Consider the following 22791-nt stretch of genomic DNA (forward strand, 5'->3'; position numbering starts at 1 on the left):
ATTTTGCTCATAATCTCGAGTTCTGTCGCAAGTCGAGAGTACACCCGGGTTACCACGTCAGTTGAGACTTCTCGCTAAAGCCGAAGCGCCATGCAGTCACCACACAAACGCCTCTCATGTTGCAAAGAGCACCAGAGGAGGTTCAGGACCTTAAGGAGATACTGAAGTGGCTTGAAAACTTTGCTTGTTTACTAACGCAAGTTGCATTCTGAAGTTTCTAGACGATATTTCCTCCGCTCTCGCTGCGTGTACGCGACTTTAATCAGTAGCAAAATCAATTCGAAAATGCTGTCCTCCTCTCTGCATCTTCCTTGCCCATTCCCTAAGACGTTTTGTATGACGTTAGAACAAGATTGCTTGGCTTCACTGTGCTACTGCACGGTTCGCCGACCCTGTGACAAGATCAGTCGGCCGAGCCAGTAGTCGGCCGCCCCCCGGCGGGTCGTCGCAGTTCGTCCGCTCAGCTAAAACTAAGCCACGACACAGTCGTGCCTAGAATAATGTGCTTCAAGTTGTTAGTTTTCACACCGTATGAAGCGCTAAGTCGAAGTAGCTCTACACAAACGCTCATGCGACGCTTTGCTGACTAATACGCTTGTACAACAAAGTCAGGCAAAAAAAGACGGCTGATGAGTCAGCGAAGTGAATATAGTTGTGAAAAATATCATCGCCATGGTTTTCCGGAGCATGCACGAAGACAACGAAGACACCTAGATGCGACGGAGATGATGATGGATAGCTCGCGCTTCGAGCTCGCTCTTGCGGCATGGGGCTCGCCCCGCGCGCAATCGAACATCGAACGCTCGTCCTGGGTGCCACGAAAATAAACCCGCTTATTCTATTTCTGCCACGGAGAGCTTCATTACTCGGTTCCCGCAACGCCTTGGTTCAACATAGGTATGAAGGAATTAAAATCAACCAAAACTTTGATCGCACAGGTTAAAACCAGGGTGCGGCCAATACGTTTTGCGTTGTGTGAACTAGCACAGCGGTGAGCAGCTTCACCACACTTACGCGAACGCGTTTCTGCGAACGCCTTTCCGCCAAAGCAATGAGTTATTTATGAGATTTTTGCGGACGCTTACTGCATGAGCGTTATTGAAGAAATGGTCATCACGTCTGCTGGGAATGATAAAACAAAACTTTAAACAGTCACAACACGGAGTTTATAATTGCGGCCCTGACAGCGCTGGCGTAATGCCGAGTGGTCTGCAGCACAAGGAATAATACCTTGGAATTCGCGAGTAGAATTCACAATTTCGTGTGTCTTTAAGTTGCTTTATTCGTTCTTCGGCAATGGTGTCTATACTGAATTCTCCATTTTTGCTGTGTAATGTTCTTTGCTCCAAGGGTGAAATCGCAGATTGCGTGCAGACCTACGCTGACGCGCTAGCGATTTCTCTTTGGCGTGGTGTTGCCATAAGCAACGAGTGCTTGCGGGCACAGTCCCCAATATCAGCCGACCTATGGTCTGGCGCGTTACGATACAGGCACAAGATAGAGAACCTGCAAAACGGGGGGAGAAGCGTCTCCGGTACCCGAAGGCCGTTGAACCACTGCGTAATCATCGGGCAGTGATAGTTATGATTCCAAGCCGGGGTGTAGCTTACCTCATACATTTGGGTTATGGGACGGTTATCTGACGCATCTCGCTTATCTCACGCGGTAGGCTTCTCTGACGCATAAGCGCGGTATTCCGGTTACAGAGATATGAAAAGTACCCAGTCGCTAATCCTGGCGTATGTCCATATTTTTTTTTCTTTTTTAAAAACACGTGAACTTTAATATAACCCAATCACTTTTGCCGGAGACCGATCAATTGAATGATTATAATGGGTGATGACAGCAAAGAATCTGCAGAAATCAAAAGAATTGTCTAGCAATGTGTAACAATAATATCCCACTTACTTGTGCAGAGTGTTATTTCTTTACAGCACTTGTGTAGACTGAGTTCTTTACCGCCAAACATGGGTATGGTTAGAGAAAGACGTTTGTTTATTTTAGTCTGTTTACATTATTCTGTTTTTTTTCGCCAATGATGTAAAGTTGTAGCATTCTACGAAAGAAGCGCCTTTACTCACTAATTAGGATTTTTTTCGAGGTTGCAAGGCGTAGTGCAGACTTGGACCGTTTACGCAATTTTTTATTCGCATTTTTAACGTTCTTTTGTATACTGTTTCAGTTTATTCTTCTTGTTTGGGTAGTAATATATATTGTGCATATTTTTGCTTTTCTGAGACCATTTTTGCGAACATTTTACATTGAATTTTTTTTTCTTTTTTCAGGATGAGATACAAACAATTATCTCCTTTTACGATATTATAACTATTAAATATGGTACATCCGCTTAATCTACATTTTTGCGGAGGAGCACGGCGTTACACAGTCCTGGCTGTGGGAATACTCGGACAAGAAGAAAGCGGTAGTGGTCGCTGGCACTACAAGGCTGCAGATTCGTAGCACAAAGGGAGAGATGGTATTGAAGAGCGTTATCGGATTTCTGTCGCATCAAACCAGTTGACTGCTATTTTTTCTTTCAGTTCAGTTGCTTCATACCATCTTTGAATGAATACAAAATTTGCATTGGGAGAGTGTTTGCTAACTTCAGTGCGAGATGTAAATTTTACACTAGGAACTACAAAACAGCGCAATACGTGCACAGAGAAGGACATTTTATGGCATTTTGGTTCTCGTCGCCCAAAAATTGTTCCAGGTTTTTTGTGTGGAACTAAACTTTCTGATTTATTGAGAAGGAGAGCGACGCAAAATTTGCAAATGCCAAGAACCCCAAACATATTGAGGTTGGTCCGGGCGACCCGCTTATTTTCCCTCCACTCTAACCGTTCACAGAACGGTTTCGCTAACCATCCCCGGAACCCGTTCGCAACGGTACCTTCGATCAGTTCCGGTTTTTGTAGAGTCCCAAAATGGCGGAAAAAATACGTGATGAGTTTGCTTTAGAATCGGGGAAAAAAATCGGGTTCGGTTCCTGTAACGAGTGGTGAGCTGGGCGAGTCTGCTTCCTTCGTCGCCGTCTTTTTTGCGCGGTTGTTAAGATGTCGGTTCCTGTTTTTAATTCGGTTGTGGTTCGGTTAGACATACGGGCCCCAACCGGTGCTAGTGGGCTACTTGCACCCTTGCGACTCTCCCTGACACTTCTTGTCGTAGCATTGTCCCCTTTCCGTCTTGTCAATGGTGATAGTTTTCTGCTAACAACCCCCACGGACAGAGCTGAATTTTAATCTGCTCCCCCGTTAAAACATACAAAACACAAGGCCGTGCCCGAGACGACTCCAATGCCCCAACCGTCACAGCCGAGAGTCGGTCATGTTTTTTGCCGCTCGCGTTGTGACACTTTCCCGAGCGACAGCTGCGAGGTCGGCACGGCGACGCGGCGCCCTCTAACCAAAAAATGTGAAATGACGGGGCGTATACGAGCAACGTTACAATACTCCTATTGCTCCTCTTTGCAGCCGTTGCCATGGCGATTAATGCAACATTTGCTCGAATGCCCAGCACTACCAGGGGGGAAGTTGGCGCGGCTGTCTGAATTACGTGGGACAATGGTAGATGCTACAAAGGTCCCCCAGTGCATAAACTGCGTAACACCTTAAGGCCAATGTGTAGCATATGTGAGAAAATGCTCAATTTCAGTTCACATTGCCCCGTCGTATTATTTCCGAATGTCCCTAAGAATTAACCGTCGGCAAGGATGTAGAGGTCGCTCCCGTCTTTTGCAATCTACAGGGCCCCCAAAAGTAAAAGGAGCACCGGTTGGAGATTTTGAGGGCATTTCTTCGCGATGTGCCCAGCCAGAAACCTCTTAAGTGACTTTTCACGGAAGTCATTCTGAATTAAAATCGGGCAGCACATATTATATTTTTGCTGGCAGCCACACAAAAAAGAAAAGGTTTTCTTTTCACGACGCCATGCTCCGATTACTTTTTGGGGAACCTGCACACTTTAGAAGCTGGAAAGCAACTGTCCGATATCAATTCCACCCGAACGCGCAGCTTGGCGCACCCATTGGCTTCAATGCGCTGTCATGAAGGCGCCGTGTTTATTTTCACAAAACTCAGTGACGAAGATGAATGGCGGCGCGTGTGAGGCGAGGGGTGCGACAGGAAGGGTGAGTAGGGAATGCAGCCGCCACTGGCCATGAAACAGCAGAACTCCTACCGTCGTCACTGATGTAACGACGCGAATTGTTGTTCGAGAGTCGCGACGGAAAGCTCGGGGTTGTTGCAGTACGTATACAACTTTAATGTCATTCTCCACGTCTAGGTGCGGTCATGTCAGTTGCACTGTTCTCCCCGCAGTGATTTGGTTGGAAGGACATTGGGCTGTTTTGTCATGTGGAGGACGTGGTTATTGAAGAAAACACACTTTTACTCTACTAGATAGACTCTCGCTCCTGTTTCTTTTAGTATAACCGATTTTTTATATCTCACTGCTGACTGGTGTGTCGGCATAAAATAAGTGCTTGTGCACAAACTGTATCATTCAGGCACAGGCAGAGCGGACAAAAAAAATTTACAGAAATTTAGGGAATCCTCTAATAGCGCATAGCATTCTCATGCCACTTCTCTAGAGTGTGAGTTGTTTACAGCCAAATATGGGCATGAGAAGCGAAAGACTGAATGATTTTATTGTCTTTAAGTTCACGTATGTTTATTTTCGCCAATAATGTATATTTCTACCATGACAGGTATAAGGTACCTTTACCTACAGAAGCATTTTTTTTTCGAAGATGCAAGGCGTAGTGCAGGGTTGATCTGTTTTTTATCTGATTTCGTAATTCATACGTTCTTCGCGGAACTTTTTTGTTTATTATTCGGTTTTGCGGGAGATGTATAGGATGCATATTTTTGATCTTGTCAGGTGATTGCTGTCAAATTTTAAATTTTTATATTTTTCTTTCTTTTTGGTTTCAAAATTCTGACTGACGAGTTATATCCCGTTGCGCTATTAAACCGATTAAACGTGTTGCTTCCGCCAAATCAGCATTTGTGTGTAAATGCAGGGCGTTACGCAATTCGCCATTTTTGGTACTGTTTATTCGTGTTGTGAACGTTCCTTTTTATACGTTTTTGTAGTCTTCGCTTTCTCAAGGAAGGGTATAAGATGAATAATTTTGATTTTGCCAGAACATTTCTGTGAACATTTTATTTCATCTGTTTTTATGTTGCGGTTTGTCGAAATTCTGTGTTACCGATTATCTCCCGTTCAGCTATTGTACCGACGGAGGTTGCTATTTCCGCCAATTCGGCATTTCGGGGATATTTAGGGCGTAACACTGTTCGCAGAATTTGGCGGCTCCTATTTTGTACTATTGTACGTGCTCTAGAGAACGTTTTTTTTGTTTATTCGGTTTGGGTGGAGGTTTATAAAGAGCATAATTTTGCGGTTGTGAGATCGGTGTTGTATTTTTTTTAGTTTTTATTTTCTATTTTTTTGTTTTTACAATTCTGTTCCGGGAATAATATCCATCCACGGTGTTGTAACGATGAAAGATATTTTTCTGTCAAACCAGCTTTTTTGTCAAAATGCAGCACAATACACGGTCCTGGCTGTGGGGGTACTCGGCAAAGAAAGGTACTCAGTTAAAATCAAGGTGCACAGGAAAAAGCTAACTTCTACTGTGGATCTTCCAGTGAGGAAGCACTTCTGGGCTGTCAAACTGTATCTCGCGTTCCTCTGTTTGAAAAGTATCATGCGCAGACGAAAAAGTTACACGCACTTTGGCTGCCGTGGCAGAATTAGGTTGAAAATCAGCATAGGGCCCTGCTTACAAAACGTCGTCCACGGCACCTATGCCGGTGTGTTTTAATCTGTCATTCTGTGCTTTCCTTCTGAGTAGACAAACAGAATTCTTCTGGTCGACACTCCTATCTCTCACGCACACAGCATAAGCTCTATTTATGAAACCTCTACAAAAAATGATAAGTTCATTTGTTGTTTTATAGAACATTTAACACACCTTAAGTTCATTTCTTGTTTTACAGAAAATGTAATACCCCTGCGTGCGTACGCGAATAAAACGGCGAGGTGTTGTTAGCAGCGGTTGGAGTAAAGGAACGGTTTTTCATATTTTTCAAGCTACCCCTTTGGCATGCCGTATTTATGTAAATGTTATGAACTTAGGAGTCGTTCATCGAATGGCGAACAGGAACTTCTGCGTGTTTGCATTGAAAATGAAAGTGAATCGGAATGTTCAGCGCAACGTTTAAAAAAGTGAATGTCAGTTCAAGCCCAGCGGACGATAATGACCTCTCCAACAAAGACACCTACCCAAATACGTATATACATAATTTATTTAAAACCGTTAACCACCCCTATATTTCAATCGGTGAGGAAGTTGAACCAGGAATTCGACCAATTGAATCACTATTTAGTGTAGAAGCACTTGCAGGGTTGACCACATTCAATGTAAGCGTAAACTCTATTTTGTGCTATTAATATAAGGACTAGCACAACGTGACATACCCGGAGAGTAGAAAAACCGTTCCGGAGTTTGTCGGACTACGGTTTATATAAATAATGTGCACTCAGTATATAAAAAAATTCCTTATTTCAAACAAGAATAATTTTGGTTACTGCAGTCAGACCGTTTCTCATTGTTTTCAGGAGAAGAGGTCATCACGCCATATCTGACTGACACAGCTTCATTAAACAAAACAATTTATAATTAGTTTTTTGTCCCAATGAGCCCGGTCTCTCTTTAAAATACTTGTAATCTTAGAAAACAGTACGAGTGGTCAACAGTTTCACACGGATGGTCACCTAGTCGCTTGTGGATATCCGCACTGGAAAGTCAAGTGAGAAGTGAATCGCGAACACTGCAATTGTCTCGGTGACGTCTAAACAAACCGCCGTTTCAAAAGGCATAAAAAGTGTACAATTTAACCCCCGCCGTTGACAAATGAAAGAAATATACGCAGTGTTGTCTACTTGTCAGACTTTATGCAATGGTCCAAGGTCAATAAAAATCGTTTGGGTTCTTCCGTGCTTGGAGTAAAAGTCAAGGCGGACTCATTTGCATATCGTAAAATCTACACATCAATACCAGACTTGGAAAAACAACCTAGAAGATTGGTGATGCGGTGTGGTGAACGTGAAAAAAATTGGCCCCGTATCTGCTCATTTAGGTTCAAATGCCCTCGAAAGAACATAGTATTCTGCCACTTATGCTACGTAAATCATTCTTTCTCTCTCACCTATCTCTCTTGCTCTGATCCTCCCTTTTGATCCTCCTGCGATAAGCACGGAGGAGGTTTGTTAAAGTTAAATCAATGTTCTCTCTTTGCACTGCTCACGCCATCTGCTGGAACCTTCTGCTACTGTTGAACTTCAAACTTCATTTCTAAATACAAAAACAGCTCCTGCGAGTCTGGGACTTGACTTGTGGGAGCTGTTTTTGTGTGTAGAAATGAAAATATAATTTTCAATGCTTACTTTCCTGCTAAAATAAAAAATATCAAGCACACATTCATTTTCCATGAAAAGCACTGTCAGTTCTGGTTGCGCATGAATGTTTTGCATCAAATACCCCTAACGCTTCATTTTTTCTCAACAATGTTGACAACTATGAATTATATTTCCAGATCTCGTGATTCGGAAAGGTTTTGCCTGTATATAAGCTCCCCATTCAAGAGTTGTCTTAGGTTGACGCCGTATGGCTCAGTTGGTGTACATATATACATACAGACATACATACGCGCGTACCCACATACATACATACATACACACATACACACATACATACGAACATAGGAACACACGCACGCACGCACGCACCAACGCACGCACGCACGCACACACGCACACACACACGCACGCACACACACACACACACACACACACACACACACAGACCGCCAGATAGAGAGAGACAGGACAGGGCAAAATATTCGGGTGCTTGCAGCCAAAGAAAGTCTCGTTTTAAAACATTCTGCGGTCGCACGCAGCCAAATCGCTGCGGCATTTTTTTGCGTGGAGTGGAATGACTCAACTGAAAAATTCGCATCCGCTGCACGCCCTACGAGGAAACAAGGGTTGGAATGTCAGAGCGTGCACAAAACTTTATAATAGTGAGCAGAGAAACACTTTTTCATAGGCCAAGGTTGCGTTCCTATCCTCCATGCCAACCACAATCAACTGTGTACTGTCACCCTGTCACTCTCGATTCGAAGTTTTAACTTCCTGTCTGAAATAGCGGCAATGTGAGGCGGTTCTAACTCCAACCTACTGCTACACCTACTCCGCGCGCTTCGTGTTATTGTATGAACAGAAACTTCATCTCAACATTACTGCGGCACAAAATATTGCAGGGCTAGCCCAAGTATATTTTCTGTAAACACAATCATACTATTTTTGAACTCCTCTCCTTGTCCGCCAGCTGATTATTCTGAATAGTTTATTTTACGGCTGCATGGTTGTTACATAAATCGGTGTTCTTACGGCTTGTAAACGTGTCGTTATGAGCGTGGACATTTCCAGGATGACAATTATTGTTTTTAATACCCGCGTAACTGCCTGCGTTCAGTGTTCTCCGTTGCCGGTATGCGAGTGCGCTGGGAAGGCGGTAATGTGGAAAGGCGGGTCTCCAAATGGCCAACTTTTATTATAATAATTGTTTAAAGAACAATCACGATAGCGCAATCATGTCGAAAAGACTACCGGCCAGAAAGGCGACACCTTAAGGCATCTGAGAGGCTCCTATGGTTCACGCATTAAAGCAGTAATCCACCACAAACGATCACCCAGTAGAATACGCCTTGCGTCTGCTACAATCACCCAATAGGTTCAAAGCCAACTACATCCATGTAGAAGCAATTCCCCTGCCCATCAAGGCGAGGCTGCGCAGGTATCTGTGTGCCGGAGTTGAATTTACATTACTCTTTTTTCCTGTTACAGATTTTTTATGTTTTCAGGATCGTCGATATTTAAAAAGTTTTTCGTACGTCAACATTCCTTTAGTGGTCTGTTGGGACGGTATGTATAACCGTTTTCCCGGCTCTACGATAGACTTGAAATTCAAACAAAACGGGGAAGGATCTGAAGAGAGACAAGAGAGGAAGGTAGAAGGAGATGTGGGAGGAGTGGTTCCACCTTTAAATACAAAATTCAGGAGATTTTGTTCTTCAATATAAGACACATCCACCTAAACAGAATTTGAAAAAAAGTTCTTATTTTACAACGAACCCAAATGCAATGTTGTCAAATATATTGTGTGATAAATTTTACGTCAGCTAGTAGAAGTTTACGGCCACAAGTATATAAAATTGAAGTAGTTAGTAACTAATCTTAAGTTTACTTTAAACATTTTTAATAGCCTAAGTAATAATTATGATTTACTGTCCGAGCTATCAGTCGGCAACTCACATGAAGGCTGCCATGTTGCTTATATGACGTCGAACCAAGAGCTCACTCGAACCGGTAAAATGCACTTGGCGCTGATTTTGATGAGTGCCACAAGAGGATCTGGCTCATTTTACATGGAAGAGCTGCATACACGTTTGAAGGACGTTATCTGACCAGCTTTGATGCCGTCTTTTTTGTAAAGAAAAGTTGCTGAGTTTTGCTTGTCACTAAATCTGTATCTGACTTAGTTTCGGTTTCTCGATTTGGCTTCCTTAAAAAAAACCACTCGAGTGTTGAAGGATCTACAGGGAGCGAAAGAGGAGTGGTGGGGAGATAGAGGTGAAGGAGTTGGGTGAGTGAAGGAAATTCATTTTGCCAACAAATGCCGCCAATTCCCCAGTTCGCCAACAAATGCCGCACAACTAGAGGACTGCAAATCGAACTCTAACGGCAGTCATCGGGGACACAGGTTGAATTTTTGGGTGCAAACCTGCCATGTTAAACTCTGACCCTGCAAGTTATAGTTTTACTTAAGCAATGTAGTGGTACCAGAAAAAAAAAACAAGTAAATTTTTTGTTCGTTTCATTCTCTCATTCTGACAACTCTCCAGCAAACTGTAAAAACGGTGTGAGAATCATCGTGCTTTGTTTGATCCTTCTGTTCGGTCAAGTGATGAACAATATCCAAGTGACCCATAAGTTTTTTAAGGCATTTTTTTGTATATGAAGCTTTGTGAAACATCTTATTTCCACTTCTCTGCCCAAAACGTTTTTGCCATTTTTGTTACTTCTTTTACCTTTTTGGTCAAACTGCTACCGCAGCCCGGTTACAACTTCTAATGCCTTCCTATCACCCCTCTGTATACCACCGCTCACCCAAAAACTAATTCGTATGAAGCACTCTGCATTTTAACGTTTATCTCTCAAGCACTGTTAAACTTACGGGTATAAAAGCACCTCTAAATACATTCAACACAAACAACTCAGCTTGATCTCTAGCCTTAAGTGGGAGAAAGCACGATTGTAACTTTTAGCACATATTTCTCGAGGTGGACTGCCCGATGGAGAGCAGCATTGATAAATATGTGGTATATTTTATTCAAGTAGCAAAAAGTGGTATAGCGAGCAATGATATAACAGGGCAAAGTCCTCGAGTTCTAACATTGTACTGTAATAGACCTTTCGTCGAAAAGGCGGCGCCACTACGTGCTTTAAAAGAAAATCTGACACATTTTTGTTCATTTAAATCCTTCATGACACCATGTAGGGCTCATAACTTTTTAGAAAGCAAGAAAGCATGCTTAGGGCTTGTGCACAACCAAAACACAGACTGTATATTCGTATTCCTCTGGCTACCGAAAAAAGACAGGCTTGAGCACGTCAAAATAGAGCCTTGGCTGCTGGCTAGCAATGCTGCAACGCGGTTGCATGCTCAACTGTATTGCCGTACGAATGTGATGCTCCACATAGGCAGCTTCTTTTGTGCACATATTAGGCGTCCAGAGTTTCGGAACCTTTTGCCTATAACACCTCTAAGGCGTCTTAAGTGTATACCTTAATTCATGCGTCTGACCTCCTGCTCATGGCTTGGGTGAAATATTTCTCCATTCGTTGTTGCACACAAAGTAGGTCCCCCCCCCCCCTCAAAAACAAACTTTTTTTGGACATTGATATATATTTTTGTTTAAGAATTAAAGCGGCGCAGTTTCATCGGTGAGCAATGCAATGGATTAAAAAAACGGCTCAGTTTTGATGCTAGCTTCGTTATATTTGCCTCTTGATGTGTATTACATGCCGTGTGTTCGTTTGTTTCCAGCTCCTCATGCTGATGGCTCCTCCGGGCGCGTCGTTGGGGACAGCCGGCCCTAAAACTTCGGCTAGCCTCATTGACAAGTGCTGGGAACTGCCGGTCTTTTCGGCCTTAGCAGCATTCTTGTTTACAATGCCCCAGGCCAACAACGGCATATTCTACGTATTCTTCATAGAAGAGCTGGGTGCCAGTCGGGAGGAAGCTTCTTGGCCGAAGGCAATTGTGGCCGCCTCTACAGATGTTATGGGTACTAACAAAAATCAAACACAGCTCCTCATGCCGTCTGTGTTCTGTAGAAGCTAGCTCGAGTACGTAAAGCTCACGGTATGAAGTACCGTCATCACAGATGTTGAGACCCATTGGAGATATTGACCTATTGATTTGACAATTTAGTGCTTTTTTTTGCAGTGCACCTCTCTTTGCCTATCTTTTAGAATTGCCAGCAGGCCTTGAAAAATACCAAAACGAGACTTAGGTGCCAAGTTTTTGAAGTTTTTGTGTGTTCTTTTACTTCTTAATCGGTTTCTCCTTGTTCTACTGTGTGTTCAAACGTTGCATAGTTATGCGTAGAACATTTATAAATAAATTTGCAGCGTTTTTAAGTTGGCGCTCTTTTAGTGCGAGAGCTTTTATTTTTTCAATCCTCGTCACCACGTCATATGAGCAAAAAAGAGGTGAAAAATTTGCAGACTGACTTTCTAGCATTGACCTCCGTAGGTAGTATTTCTTAAATTGCAGTCAGTGAACTGCATAGCGCACTTGCGTATGAAGAAAAACTGCACCTAATCCTGTTCTCAGCCGCGATTTACATATTAGGTTAGAAGTGAAGGAAGCAGTAATGTTACATTTATTTTTCACTTCTAATACTCTGATTCTTTGAACCCTGTTGTATCTTTTCCCATCAAAAACACTAAGAAACACATGATTCCTTAAAGCAGGCTGGAAGAATTCCCGAGGACGCAAAAAGATCATCCAGAAGTTGAGCAACTGGGTAGGCTTTGGGAACCATGCACGGTTGAAATATTAACGATGGAAAAAGCGTTTAATCCACTCGCAATTTTTGAGAAAGGAGGGTTGCAAACGTATTCCAGCAGTCATATCCCGACATAAAAATTGGCCCAGGAAGCACAACAAAACACCACTCTGTTTAGCCTAGGGCATGGGCTAGCGGACGCAAAAAAGAAGTTCCGAAAACGAGGAGGCACGGGTTCTGTATAGCAGGTGGTTGTTATAGATAGTCCAGATGCGCACTCCAAAAGAAAAAGTTTTGACCACCGAGCTCCGCTGTTTCATTCTATTGCCCTGTATATTATTTGTAAAAAACATTACTCCTGTAAGTTTTTTACACAAAAATAGATTGCCGAATACGCAATGTCACATTCTTAGATGATTCATCTATGCTCACTGATGAACTTGAGTTCCTATAACCCTTCCTGTTTGCCTGCAATCCCTTCGATCTGGGTTTTCTTAGTGACAATAATGATGAAAAACTTTAGGATTACCAGAACCTCACGACAGTTTCAGCTCCCATAGCAGGTAAGAAAGAATGATGGTGGGCAAAAAAGACAATACATGGGGGGGGGGATCTGACTTAGGACCATTAGAGGCGCGCTCTCCTGTGGGATTGTTTGCAACAATAAGGCGGGTGTGCGATTCATAACGCCAGTACATAGCCACTTGACTACCAATGAGGAGCTTGCGACTTGTTCTCTAAATTGAATTCTGGCTTGGCTATTATGTGCCCGAATGCCGACCCCCGAACATCTCGTCTATGGAGCGAACCTTCGGACAGGAGCCATGAACAATCACTATTACCTACTATTATGCAAAAAATTAGCAACTGTTGCACATCATCACAAAAGCAGCATGTCAACCATAGTGCAGGAATATCGCGTCCGCTAGAAATTGATGAAGATTCCACACACACAACTCCTACTTGTTTGTGTGTAGTTTGCGTCAGCACCCCATCTCTACATTACTAATGCTAGGGAAGCTCAATTAACAGACTTGTGGCAGCCATATGCCGCTAACTAGCAGAGATGTTTCAGTTGTTTGTCGACCGGAATCTGCTAAAATTGCTTCTGAATGTCTTTTACACAGACTGCTATGCGCAGGCAGTTGTAAACCTAAGCGAGTCCTTTTGTCTGGTTGCTCTATGCATCATCCGAACTTATAAGAAACAGCGCGCCTGCTTGCATGCAAGAATATTTACATGTTGTACACTTAGGTTAGCCCTGTTGATGGAATGGTAAAAGTGAAATGGTCAACGCCAGTGTTTTTATTCCTTCGTTTTTCTTTCATCCTTTGCCGCATTACTCAAAAACAAGTTTTGTGCTCCAGATTGCAGAATTTTTAAATCTTTCAAGTTCCCCATTCAGTTTTGGAGAGCTTGTTTTAATGACAACTTCTTCCTTGATTGGGTTGTTCTGGTGGGCACTTTTCACTAAGCATTGACACATGTACTTTATTTTTTCAACCAGGTTTTTTGGTTGCGGCCATTCAGCATCGAGTTTCAATGCTAAGCATTCTCGTCTTCGCTGCTTTACTCTGCCCGGTTTCAATTATCTCTTCCGCCTTCGTTTCAAACATTAATTGGATGATGGTTACTTGGGGAGTGCTCTACGGTAAGTATAGTTCGGAGTTGAAGGTGTCTGTACGAAGAATATTGCCGCGGTGCTCTATTTTACGGGGCGTGCCGCTGAAGTACACAGTACACTTCAAAATAGTCATTGTGAAGGACAAAATTCAGGCATCTCTGTTTCCAAGACTATCGCCGTCCAAATGACGGGTGGTCAGTAATTTAGGATGACAGTGTTTTTGATCAGCTTGACGTATTCTTCTTGAACTTTATGTACAAATTAGCCTGCAAAATGACGGGCTGGGGTTTCTTTATTTTGCAGTTGGGGCACTTGTGTTTACCAATGCGAAATAGCAATCACCTTTACATGAGCACCTATGTTTCTACTGCACAGTTACGCGACATTTTCGTATATTGTCAACCTGAAATGCTATACGGTAATTCAAAGCACTGCCCAATTTTTGCATTCGGTGGACCGCACCTGATGAACCAGGCACCAACAATTAGCTTGGGTGCCCACAAATTTCTTACTGGCGAATGCTTTATAGTAGTAATGAATGCAAGAATACACACCAAACTTGCGGTTTTGATCTTATTTACTATAGCCATAGACTATAGTAAATAAAAACAATAATTAAGGATGTGTTAGTTATAGATATGATAATAACTGCACTTGGATAATGTTTCCAATAGGACACAACTCAAAGGGCTCAACCAGAGAAAAACATTGTTAAAAACTAGAACCAAAAGAAATGTTACGGCATGAGAACTTAAAAGTCTCAACCAAGAAAATATGTTGTTACAAACTAAAACTGAAGGAAATATTAAACTGCGCCAAAATGTTATTCAAATAAACTATTCTTTTTTACAAAGCACAGGTAAGATAGTGTTCGCATCGCACTGATATATGGTGCTTAATAGAAAATGACACTCACAACATAAATACAATCCGCATTGGACAGATTGTCGTTGTACGGAGCAGCCTTTTAAAAGCAACCTCATTTCCCACCTTCAAGCAGTAAACAGTATGCAAACTCATTTCACTGTATGCATGTGCCACGACAGCTATGGCGCCTGACCTTTCTAGAACTGCTATTGTGGTGCACAAAAAAACATTTACACTGTCTGTAAGAATGCTGTACCGTTCCTTTACAATATCTCTCTCATACTCTCATAAAAGAATCACCTGGCATCAAACAATCAAATCCAATTTTTGGGGGGTGCAGTCGTAGCAGACCGTAAATATTTTTAAAAAGACAAAACTGCTGCAAAAATGTTCATGTGATTTACGGCGTGTACTGCTACTACTGTGGCCACCAAGTTACACACCTGTAGTCTCGTGTTGCATAATTTTGAACCGCACTAAATTTGTACACTCACATGTTGCATGCACATTCTACACGAGTGCCGTTCCACATCGCGTTATAAAAAATCGTTTGCACACAAGAACAAAAATGTTGGTCTAAACTTTTGCCGTAGGTAGATAGGAATGTCCAACCAAAATTATGCGCGTGTTCCTCGAATCCTGCCCCCAACTCGTATTCCTGGCTGCATTATTTAGCGGCGAGGATGTTTTTTTTTTCTTTTTTCAGTTTTTGGCCTTCTACAGCATTATTGGCTCTTCTCAACATTCTCGATGAGAGAAAACTGCGCCCATAGCGGACACATTAAGAAATGAGATTTTATTTTCCCGTATGTCTTGGCACGTATCGACTTTTTGGCGACACTCTTGTTATGTTCGTAAAACGCGCTCGCAACGCAGGTATCACCTTGTCGAACTGGGAGCATAAATTCACACCGTAAACAACAAGATCAATCGGAATTTGTCGCGAGAGACGCTCCTCTGCAGCGTACCATTTCTGGGAACAAATGAATGAAATCACCTGAAAGTACTAGAAAAACGACCACTAAATTTTAAACATTCATTAAAAAATTAAACGTAACATTTCATTTCATTTCATTTCATTTTTATTTATCCGTCTTCCGTACAGGATTAATTTTCTGGTCAATCTAAGCACGCAATGCTTGTAAAGAGACCAGGCCGTTGGTGAAAAAACAACACATTTTCATGAAAAGTAACGCAATAATACTTTCGTATATGCACTGAACACTTCGCAGTGCATAAAACAAAACAACACATAAAACTCACAAACGAAAGGAGCGTCTTCTTGATCCCACAAAGTCATCAAACCAAATTAAATGTTGCAGAACTCTCATGAAATGAATATACCAATAGCACACCCACTTACAGGGATACAATTCAATTCGACTTCGAAAGAGTACCGACATAAATTAACATGAATACAAACAAACTGAACACAAGGCGGTAAACAAATCCCCACATGTCAAGTGGCATTACCTACTCAGTGTTTATTAAACCACCACACCATTTTGCAATTGCTTTGTTCAGTTTCCATGTCGTGTTTATCGTGCATAGTTCATCAGTTAATTCATTGAATATTTCCGGAACATAGTAGTTCCGTACTCTTTTTCCGTAGTTAGTGTACACTCCTGGTTTTAAGTACTTTTCGGTTTTTCACAATGCCACACTCTTTCTTACCGCAACAGTTAAAAATCATTTAGACATGACTCTGTTTCGACCAACTAGCTTTTTTTACAACAAAGAGAGTGGAGCCTTCCGACTCCCAAGGTCAAGTTTTTAAAACTTGGCTCAGTAACATGAGTTCGAGTTTGATGGTCGAACATCTGCTTGACATTTCGGTGACTTGAATTTACCGATGTGTGCGCAACAAAATGGGAATTAAAGGTAATAAATTCATCTCCAGGGAACTGCACTGGGACTATTCTATACCACCGCTGAGACACCGCTTAACTAGCATTCCCAAAATTTTAGCACCAAAGATGTGCGCAAAACTTGTTTTCAGCATTTAACATACACTGTGATATTACTAAAAAAATTGACAATTTCAAAATGTCCAAGCTACGAAATGATTTCATTATTTTTAAGTCAGCCTTTGTAAATTTACTATTGGTCATGAAAAAAATTCGAATAATTAAATTGAGTTCTGTTGTCTCATGTTTAATCATTTAAGTGGGGTCAACTACCTCTCACACACGAACTGCACAATTTTCCAGACAATCTCGAAGTTCATGTACTTCGATGTTACTGTGCATTGAAGAATATTTGTTTTGCATTTTCTGCTATAACTTCACAGGAAAAAAGAAGAGGTTCAATGTACAGCTACAACGAACGCAACCTATTTAACTTCTTTGCAGGATTTTCTCAGGGGCTTCTTACGATTGGTACCTCCATCGTCATCGTAGAATTCTTCCACAAGTACAGAAGCATTTCAACAGGAATGAAGTTTGTAGGCCGGGCTCTTTCTGGCATTGTGGGACCATCACTGTTGACGTTCTTGACAACGGCCTACGGATTGAAAGGAACTCTTTTAGTGGTTGGTGGACTCTTACTGAACACAGTGCCATTGATGCTGCTGCTGCGTCATCCCCGCCCCTTAAATTTGCCTACCTGGAAATGTCGTGTCGTCAAGCAGCCAGAAAATAAAACACCGGTCTCAGTGGATGACCCTGCTCCGCACCGAGAAAATGATGACATTGCAAAAACTTCTGCCAAGCACAAGGAAGTGGATGTCAGAGAGACGTCGAGCAAACTGATTGATTGCGTCGAGGAAACGGAGCACAAGACCAAAACAGCACCCATTTCTGTGGTTTGTGTGAAGCGAAGCAACTCTTCTGGACGGCCTCCGCATCTCTCTCGACAAAGCAAAAATGTCAGCAACATTTTTGCTCGAACACTTGCCTTACTGAAGCTGCCTTGCTTTTACATCATTCTTGTAGCTATGGCGGCCTCAGATTTCACTTTCCCTATACTCAACACTACTGTTGTGGACTATGGCCGAGACAAGGGCTTGCGTGCGGAACATGCCGCCCAACTGACTTCACTCCTCTCCTTTGGTAGTCTTTGCGGACACGTACTCATTCCAATAATTGGCGACATAGTCGTGCGTGCGCGATGCGGGGTAGCAGGTTTTACATCTGTCATTGCGGCCGTGTGTTTTCTCTTCATGCCGCACGTTACGAGCTTTTCAAGTGTCAGTGTCGTCACGTTTGTCGCCGGTTTGCAGTTTGGCTATTTGCGCATTGTGAAGGCAGTGCTCGTGGCCGACTATCTTGGTGTGCAGAACCTGGCCCTGTGTATGGGCCTCATGGGTACAGCGGCACTGCCACTTCGCCTCGGCGACCCTCCTCTGGTTGGTGAGTTATGAAGTATTATTACTATTCATGCCACAGCTATTATCTATATTTGCGCTTGAAAGCAGTCATATTATTCTGAACGTTCATGATGATTTGTCCAGCTCTATTTCTTTTCAACACAACACAGACTCCACAAACTGCATTTCCAGGTTTCGCGAAATGTATTACAAGAGAGCGGCTGTTGATATCAATTTGGTGTTTTTTTTTCGCAAAGTTACTACAAGGAAGCTTTCACCAACACATGTACAATGCAACAAATACCTACACAGTATAATTGGGAGACGTATTTACGGCTTAAAACGTTTTTGTGAATTACAACAAGCGCGAACTGTTTTGCGGGTTCCCACACAGCGTGAAATAAGTATAAACAATGTAGCGACCGCAAAAAGAAGTCTAAAGAAAGGTGGTCAAAAAACTTCCACACCTGCTTTGTGGACAAAGAAGCTGCCACCTCATATATGTCTACTCAGGGTGTCGATGAAGTAAACAGCAAAAATTACATTCTCTACAAAAGGTGTTTCTTGCAAAAGAGTTCTGATTCACGTGCTTTTGTTGTATATCACGCCTTGTGCTTTAAACAAAGCCTGTATTCATTATTTGTTTTAATTCTAACACTACGTTTTTATCTACCTCCTCGAATGCGGGCAACATGCTTAACACGAGGTCGCGGGATCGATTCCCGGCAGCGGCGGCCGCTTTTCTGATGGAGGCGAAAAGCACAAACGCCCGTGTGTACGATATTTTGGCGCAAGTTAAAGATCACAAGCTGTTCAAACTTAACCCGGAACCCTCCACTACGGCGCGCCTCATCGCCTGCGTTGCGTAGGGGCGTTACACCCTACAATCAATCAGTCAAATGCAGGCAACATGACTTCTGAATTGGTGTCTTTTTAAGAAATAGGCGACAACAGACTTCACCGCACAGCAGGGTCCCGTCGAAGGTGCTGAAATTAACAGCAATGATTTGCACGAGTTTCCCAGACAAACTTTTGGTACAGTTTTAACATACCGAATCAATCATTTGTGGCGTCGTTTGTAGTAATTCGGGTAAGAAGAGGAGAAAATCTGGCGTTCTGTAAAGTTCTTGTGTCCTTCTAACGTTAAACTCCCGTCGATGAAACAAAATCAATTGAATATACACCCAGGGAAAAGCGCGAGATATAAACCCTACCCTACCCTTACGAAAAAAAAGCACCGCTTTCGAGGTACACCTAAGTCTGCTTATGTACTTTGAGTCAAACCAATATTGGCTTCCCCGTAACAATACTTTATAGTTACATTGCGCATGTGCGGGCCCGTGAACCTAACTAAATACTCACTGGTAAATTCTCGGTACCGAGTTCAAACGGTGTTCGACAGAGGACACCAAATTTACGGTTTTTAATTGAAAAACCTTGGCATTTCTTTTAATGGGAAGCTTGTAGGTGCTCAAAATTGCCTTTGCAGAGCACCTAAAACGCACTACAGGAAATCCGACTTTCTCTGATGATGATAATGATCGTGGGTGAAGTGAAACAAAATAAAACAGCAAACGTTGCCGAACTGAACCTGGGTCCCTTGTATTATGAAGCCGACGTATATACGATTGCGTAATTCCGGCATGGTCAAAGCAGTTGTAATGTGAAGAGGAGTACATGCAGGTGCAAAATTACAAAATGCACCACACCGTCTAACGAGCGCTGTGGTTTAACGCTAGGTAATCGCATGGAATGCCTGTAACACTAGTTAAAATAATTATAATAACTAATTAGAACTGTATCACTAGTTAGAATTACAATTGTATTATTCATCATTAGTAAATAGGGTCCGCTTGCGTCTGAGTTGGTAGGTTGCGTTAGACGAGATTTGGAATGCCTCCGCGTTCCGCCGCTGTTGCGGTTTCGACTGAGCTGTAGTTTATTTTCTTGCCACCTTTATTTACCAGTACCCCAATATGGAGCAGTAGATGTTCATTAAACGCGGGCTGTGTTCAAACATTTCGCAGAATAAAGTTTTTCGTGTGAACACAGCCCAATTTCGCAACAGACGACCAGTGTAACGTATGTTTCTACACAGCGCTGAATGAAAAACATATCTATCCAGCGTATTGCATTTCAGGTAACCCCCTTAATACGTTTCGCTAGTTCTTTCGATTAAAATTGTCTACGCAGACTCATTTGTTCTTGCAGCGGTGGTAGTAAATCATGCGCGCTGCGTGAGGGGTATTTCAACAGTGTTTCAACCCAAATACTGTTAACCTTTTGTTACATCTGCAGATGCTTAATCATGCTTTGATATTTACCTAAAGTTGTAATTCCCCAATTTTTCCTCAACCTATTTTTGCTGACACAGGAATGTTTCGAGACAACGGCGGCTCTTACGACAACCTGTATCGCACCTGCGCAGCGATTGTCCTTGTCGCCGCTCTCCTGCTGTTCGCACAAACTTGCTTGGACGCCAAGAAGTCAAAGCGCTACAAGATATCTAGTGCTGCGGTTTCCGCATAAAAAACCTATTTCTACCACAGTCTCTATCGTTTAATTTTCTATTGCCATTTCAATGGGGCCCAGGCTGAACATTGATGCGGCATGAAAGGATTTTGCTATTTTACCAGGCCTCTCCCACTACACTTCATATCTATCTATTCGTTATATCTATTCTTCCGAATAGGGAGAATAGCACGTGCTTCGTGTCCTGCTTGACGCTTATACATCAAAATGATATACGGGGTTTGTACAAACTCCACTGAATGGAGTCCCACAAAATCTTACCTCTAAAAGCTGTTTCTCTCTTACAAATCCGTTTGCGCCTAATTTGGTGTATCGTGGCAAACGTGGCTGCACATGTTCAAAAACAGGGATGAATGACCTCTCTTGGTATAGAAACAAACCGTATTTAAACAAGTGCTCAGCAAGTGCTCAAACCACGCTGGCAAAAGAAGACTGTCACATAATGAACAGAGCAAAAGAGCTATAGCCCGTTTTCGCTTGAAATATAAACACAGGGTTGCAGCTGGGTGTTCTACATATGTCGGGTTCAATGACAGAGTAATACCCGTTGCACTCGCAGCTCTCGTTTGTCTGCGGCGGGCGAAGCAACTTTGATGCGTTACAAGGGATTCAGTTGCGTTTAGTAAATATCATGTAGCTGCTTTCAACACCGTGGCAGCTCAGCAATTTTGCCGGAAAAGTGCCCTGGTAAGTTTTTCCTCGCTTCTCAGTTATATTTTGGGGAGGCTGTCTAGTAGGAGTATACTTAAAACCATCACTCTTCAAGGCAAGCAATACTTCATTAGTCGATGTTATATTAAGCCAAGAAGATGTACGACAAACTGCTCCACACTCTTTACTGTCCAACACGACACGTTCAGGCAGGTGCGCAACTTTGATTCAACGCTGGATGTGTTTGGCTGTATGAAGCAATAGCGTGAGCCATGGACTGACTATAAAAGGGCCATTAGGGGAAAGCATCGCACACTTTTAAAAAATAACACCCGCAGTTACGAGGGCTTAGCGAAATTAAAGAAAAATATTACTGCATACAACACAGGCACTCCAGGCACATGGTATACTCCTACACTACACTACGCAACTACCACCATCAATCTGTAACATTTACTTTATTCATCAACTACAACTAACTCAGTTGGGATCGGTAAACTTTCCAAATCGGCATTGAAGGTATATTTTTTTGTAACGCGTGTTATATATCTGTTGTATATTTGTTGCAAACACCTGTTTTATGCAACGGTTGTTCATTTTTCGCTCCTGTTTGCCCCCAATTGACATTCACTTTACCCAAATTGTTGAACAACTTTGAGAAGTAACTCAGTTGTGATCGTTAAACTTTCTAAATCGGCAGCGAAGGTATATTTTTTGTAACGGGTACGATAAATCTGTGGTACATTTGTCGCTGTAAGCACCTATGATATACACCTCTTGTTCATTTTGCTGTTCCTATTTCCGTGCTAACCATGACTCTTTTGCGCTTTTTGTTACGTTTACTTGATACGGGTTTTAAGTTTTTTTCTCTCTAACGGGCGTTTTGATCTGGTCGACTGCGTTACTGCCAACCACGTGGGGGCCGGCGGCTCGCCAAGCTTTTCCGCGCAGTTTTATTTGGCTGCTCCTTTCGGTGTACCCATCTGTAAGGAAAATACAGTTGACTTGATTGATCGATTGAATAATTTATCGATTGATTGATTGATTGATTGATTGATTGATTGATTGATTGATTGATTGATTGATTGATTGATTGATTGATTGATTGATTGATTGATTGATTGATTGATTGATTGATTGATTGATATATACGCCGTAGCATGTTGTAAGGCCGGAATTTTCATTAATCGCCTTCCAATTGAAGCATATATGACACAGTCTTCGGCTACACAGGTGGTTCGGCTGAGAATGCATCCGTAAAGAAGCTGCCACGAACAATGGCACTACTATCCTATGAACGTTTTACTTTGAAATCCTCTTGCACTTTGCTGATTTCAAAGGAATCTGTTGGAAATGCAAACTCTGAATCATTCTCAATGGTACTAAAGATCGTGCAGCGGTTATCATGATATGATATCATGAGTTTCGTGATTCGATATCACGAAACAGGTAAATTCGGCGCATTTCACTTGTAGCCGAGATAAACTAAATCTGTCTGTACCAGCTTCTGAAACACAGAGGATTATGTGGAAAGCGAAATGGTCAGCAGTAGCCACACCGAGTCAGTCGGCTCCCCTAAATAAGAAGCCGAAGTGCACCGCAATACACTTCGAAATATCCGAGCATTTAATTAAACAAAAAAACGCGAGAGCATGTTTATTATA

At 42.4% G+C, this 22791-nt stretch overlaps 1 protein-coding gene across 1 annotated transcript; it reads left to right on the forward strand.

Annotated features, from left to right (window-relative positions):
• The first annotated feature begins 4166 nt into the window (after positions 1-4166).
• Positions 4167-20492, forward strand: LOC144146479 (monocarboxylate transporter 14-like). Its single transcript, XM_077678427.1, has 5 exons — positions 4167-4247; positions 11180-11420; positions 13654-13797; positions 16989-17987; positions 20319-20492. The coding sequence occupies exons 2-5, from the start codon at positions 11186-11188 to the stop codon at positions 20471-20473; spliced, it is 1533 nt and encodes a 510-aa protein (XP_077534553.1). The 5' UTR covers positions 4167-4247; positions 11180-11185; the 3' UTR covers positions 20474-20492.
• Positions 20493-22791: the final 2299 nt, after the last annotated feature.

This window comes from Haemaphysalis longicornis, unplaced genomic scaffold (assembly GCF_048455015.1).
Source record: "Haemaphysalis longicornis isolate Haplotype H1 unplaced genomic scaffold, Haemaphysalis longicornis Haplotype H1 scaffold_7, whole genome shotgun sequence".
NCBI lineage: Eukaryota > Metazoa > Arthropoda > Arachnida > Ixodida > Ixodidae > Haemaphysalis > Haemaphysalis longicornis.

What these genes read in the sequence shown, in the direction of transcription:
- LOC144146479 (XM_077678427.1), top strand. Translation starts at nt 11,186, where the DNA reads ATGCTGATGGCTCCTCCGGGCGCGTCGTTGGGGACAGCCGGCCCTAAA. An exon ending in TACTTGGGGAGTGCTCTACG is followed by an intron (nt 13,798 to 16,988) that starts GTAAGTATAGTT and finishes ACTTCTTTGCAG; the next exon opens with GATTTTCTCAGGGGCTTCTT. An exon ending in CGGCGACCCTCCTCTGGTTG is followed by an intron (nt 17,988 to 20,318) that starts GTGAGTTATGAA and finishes TTGCTGACACAG; the next exon opens with GAATGTTTCGAGACAACGGC.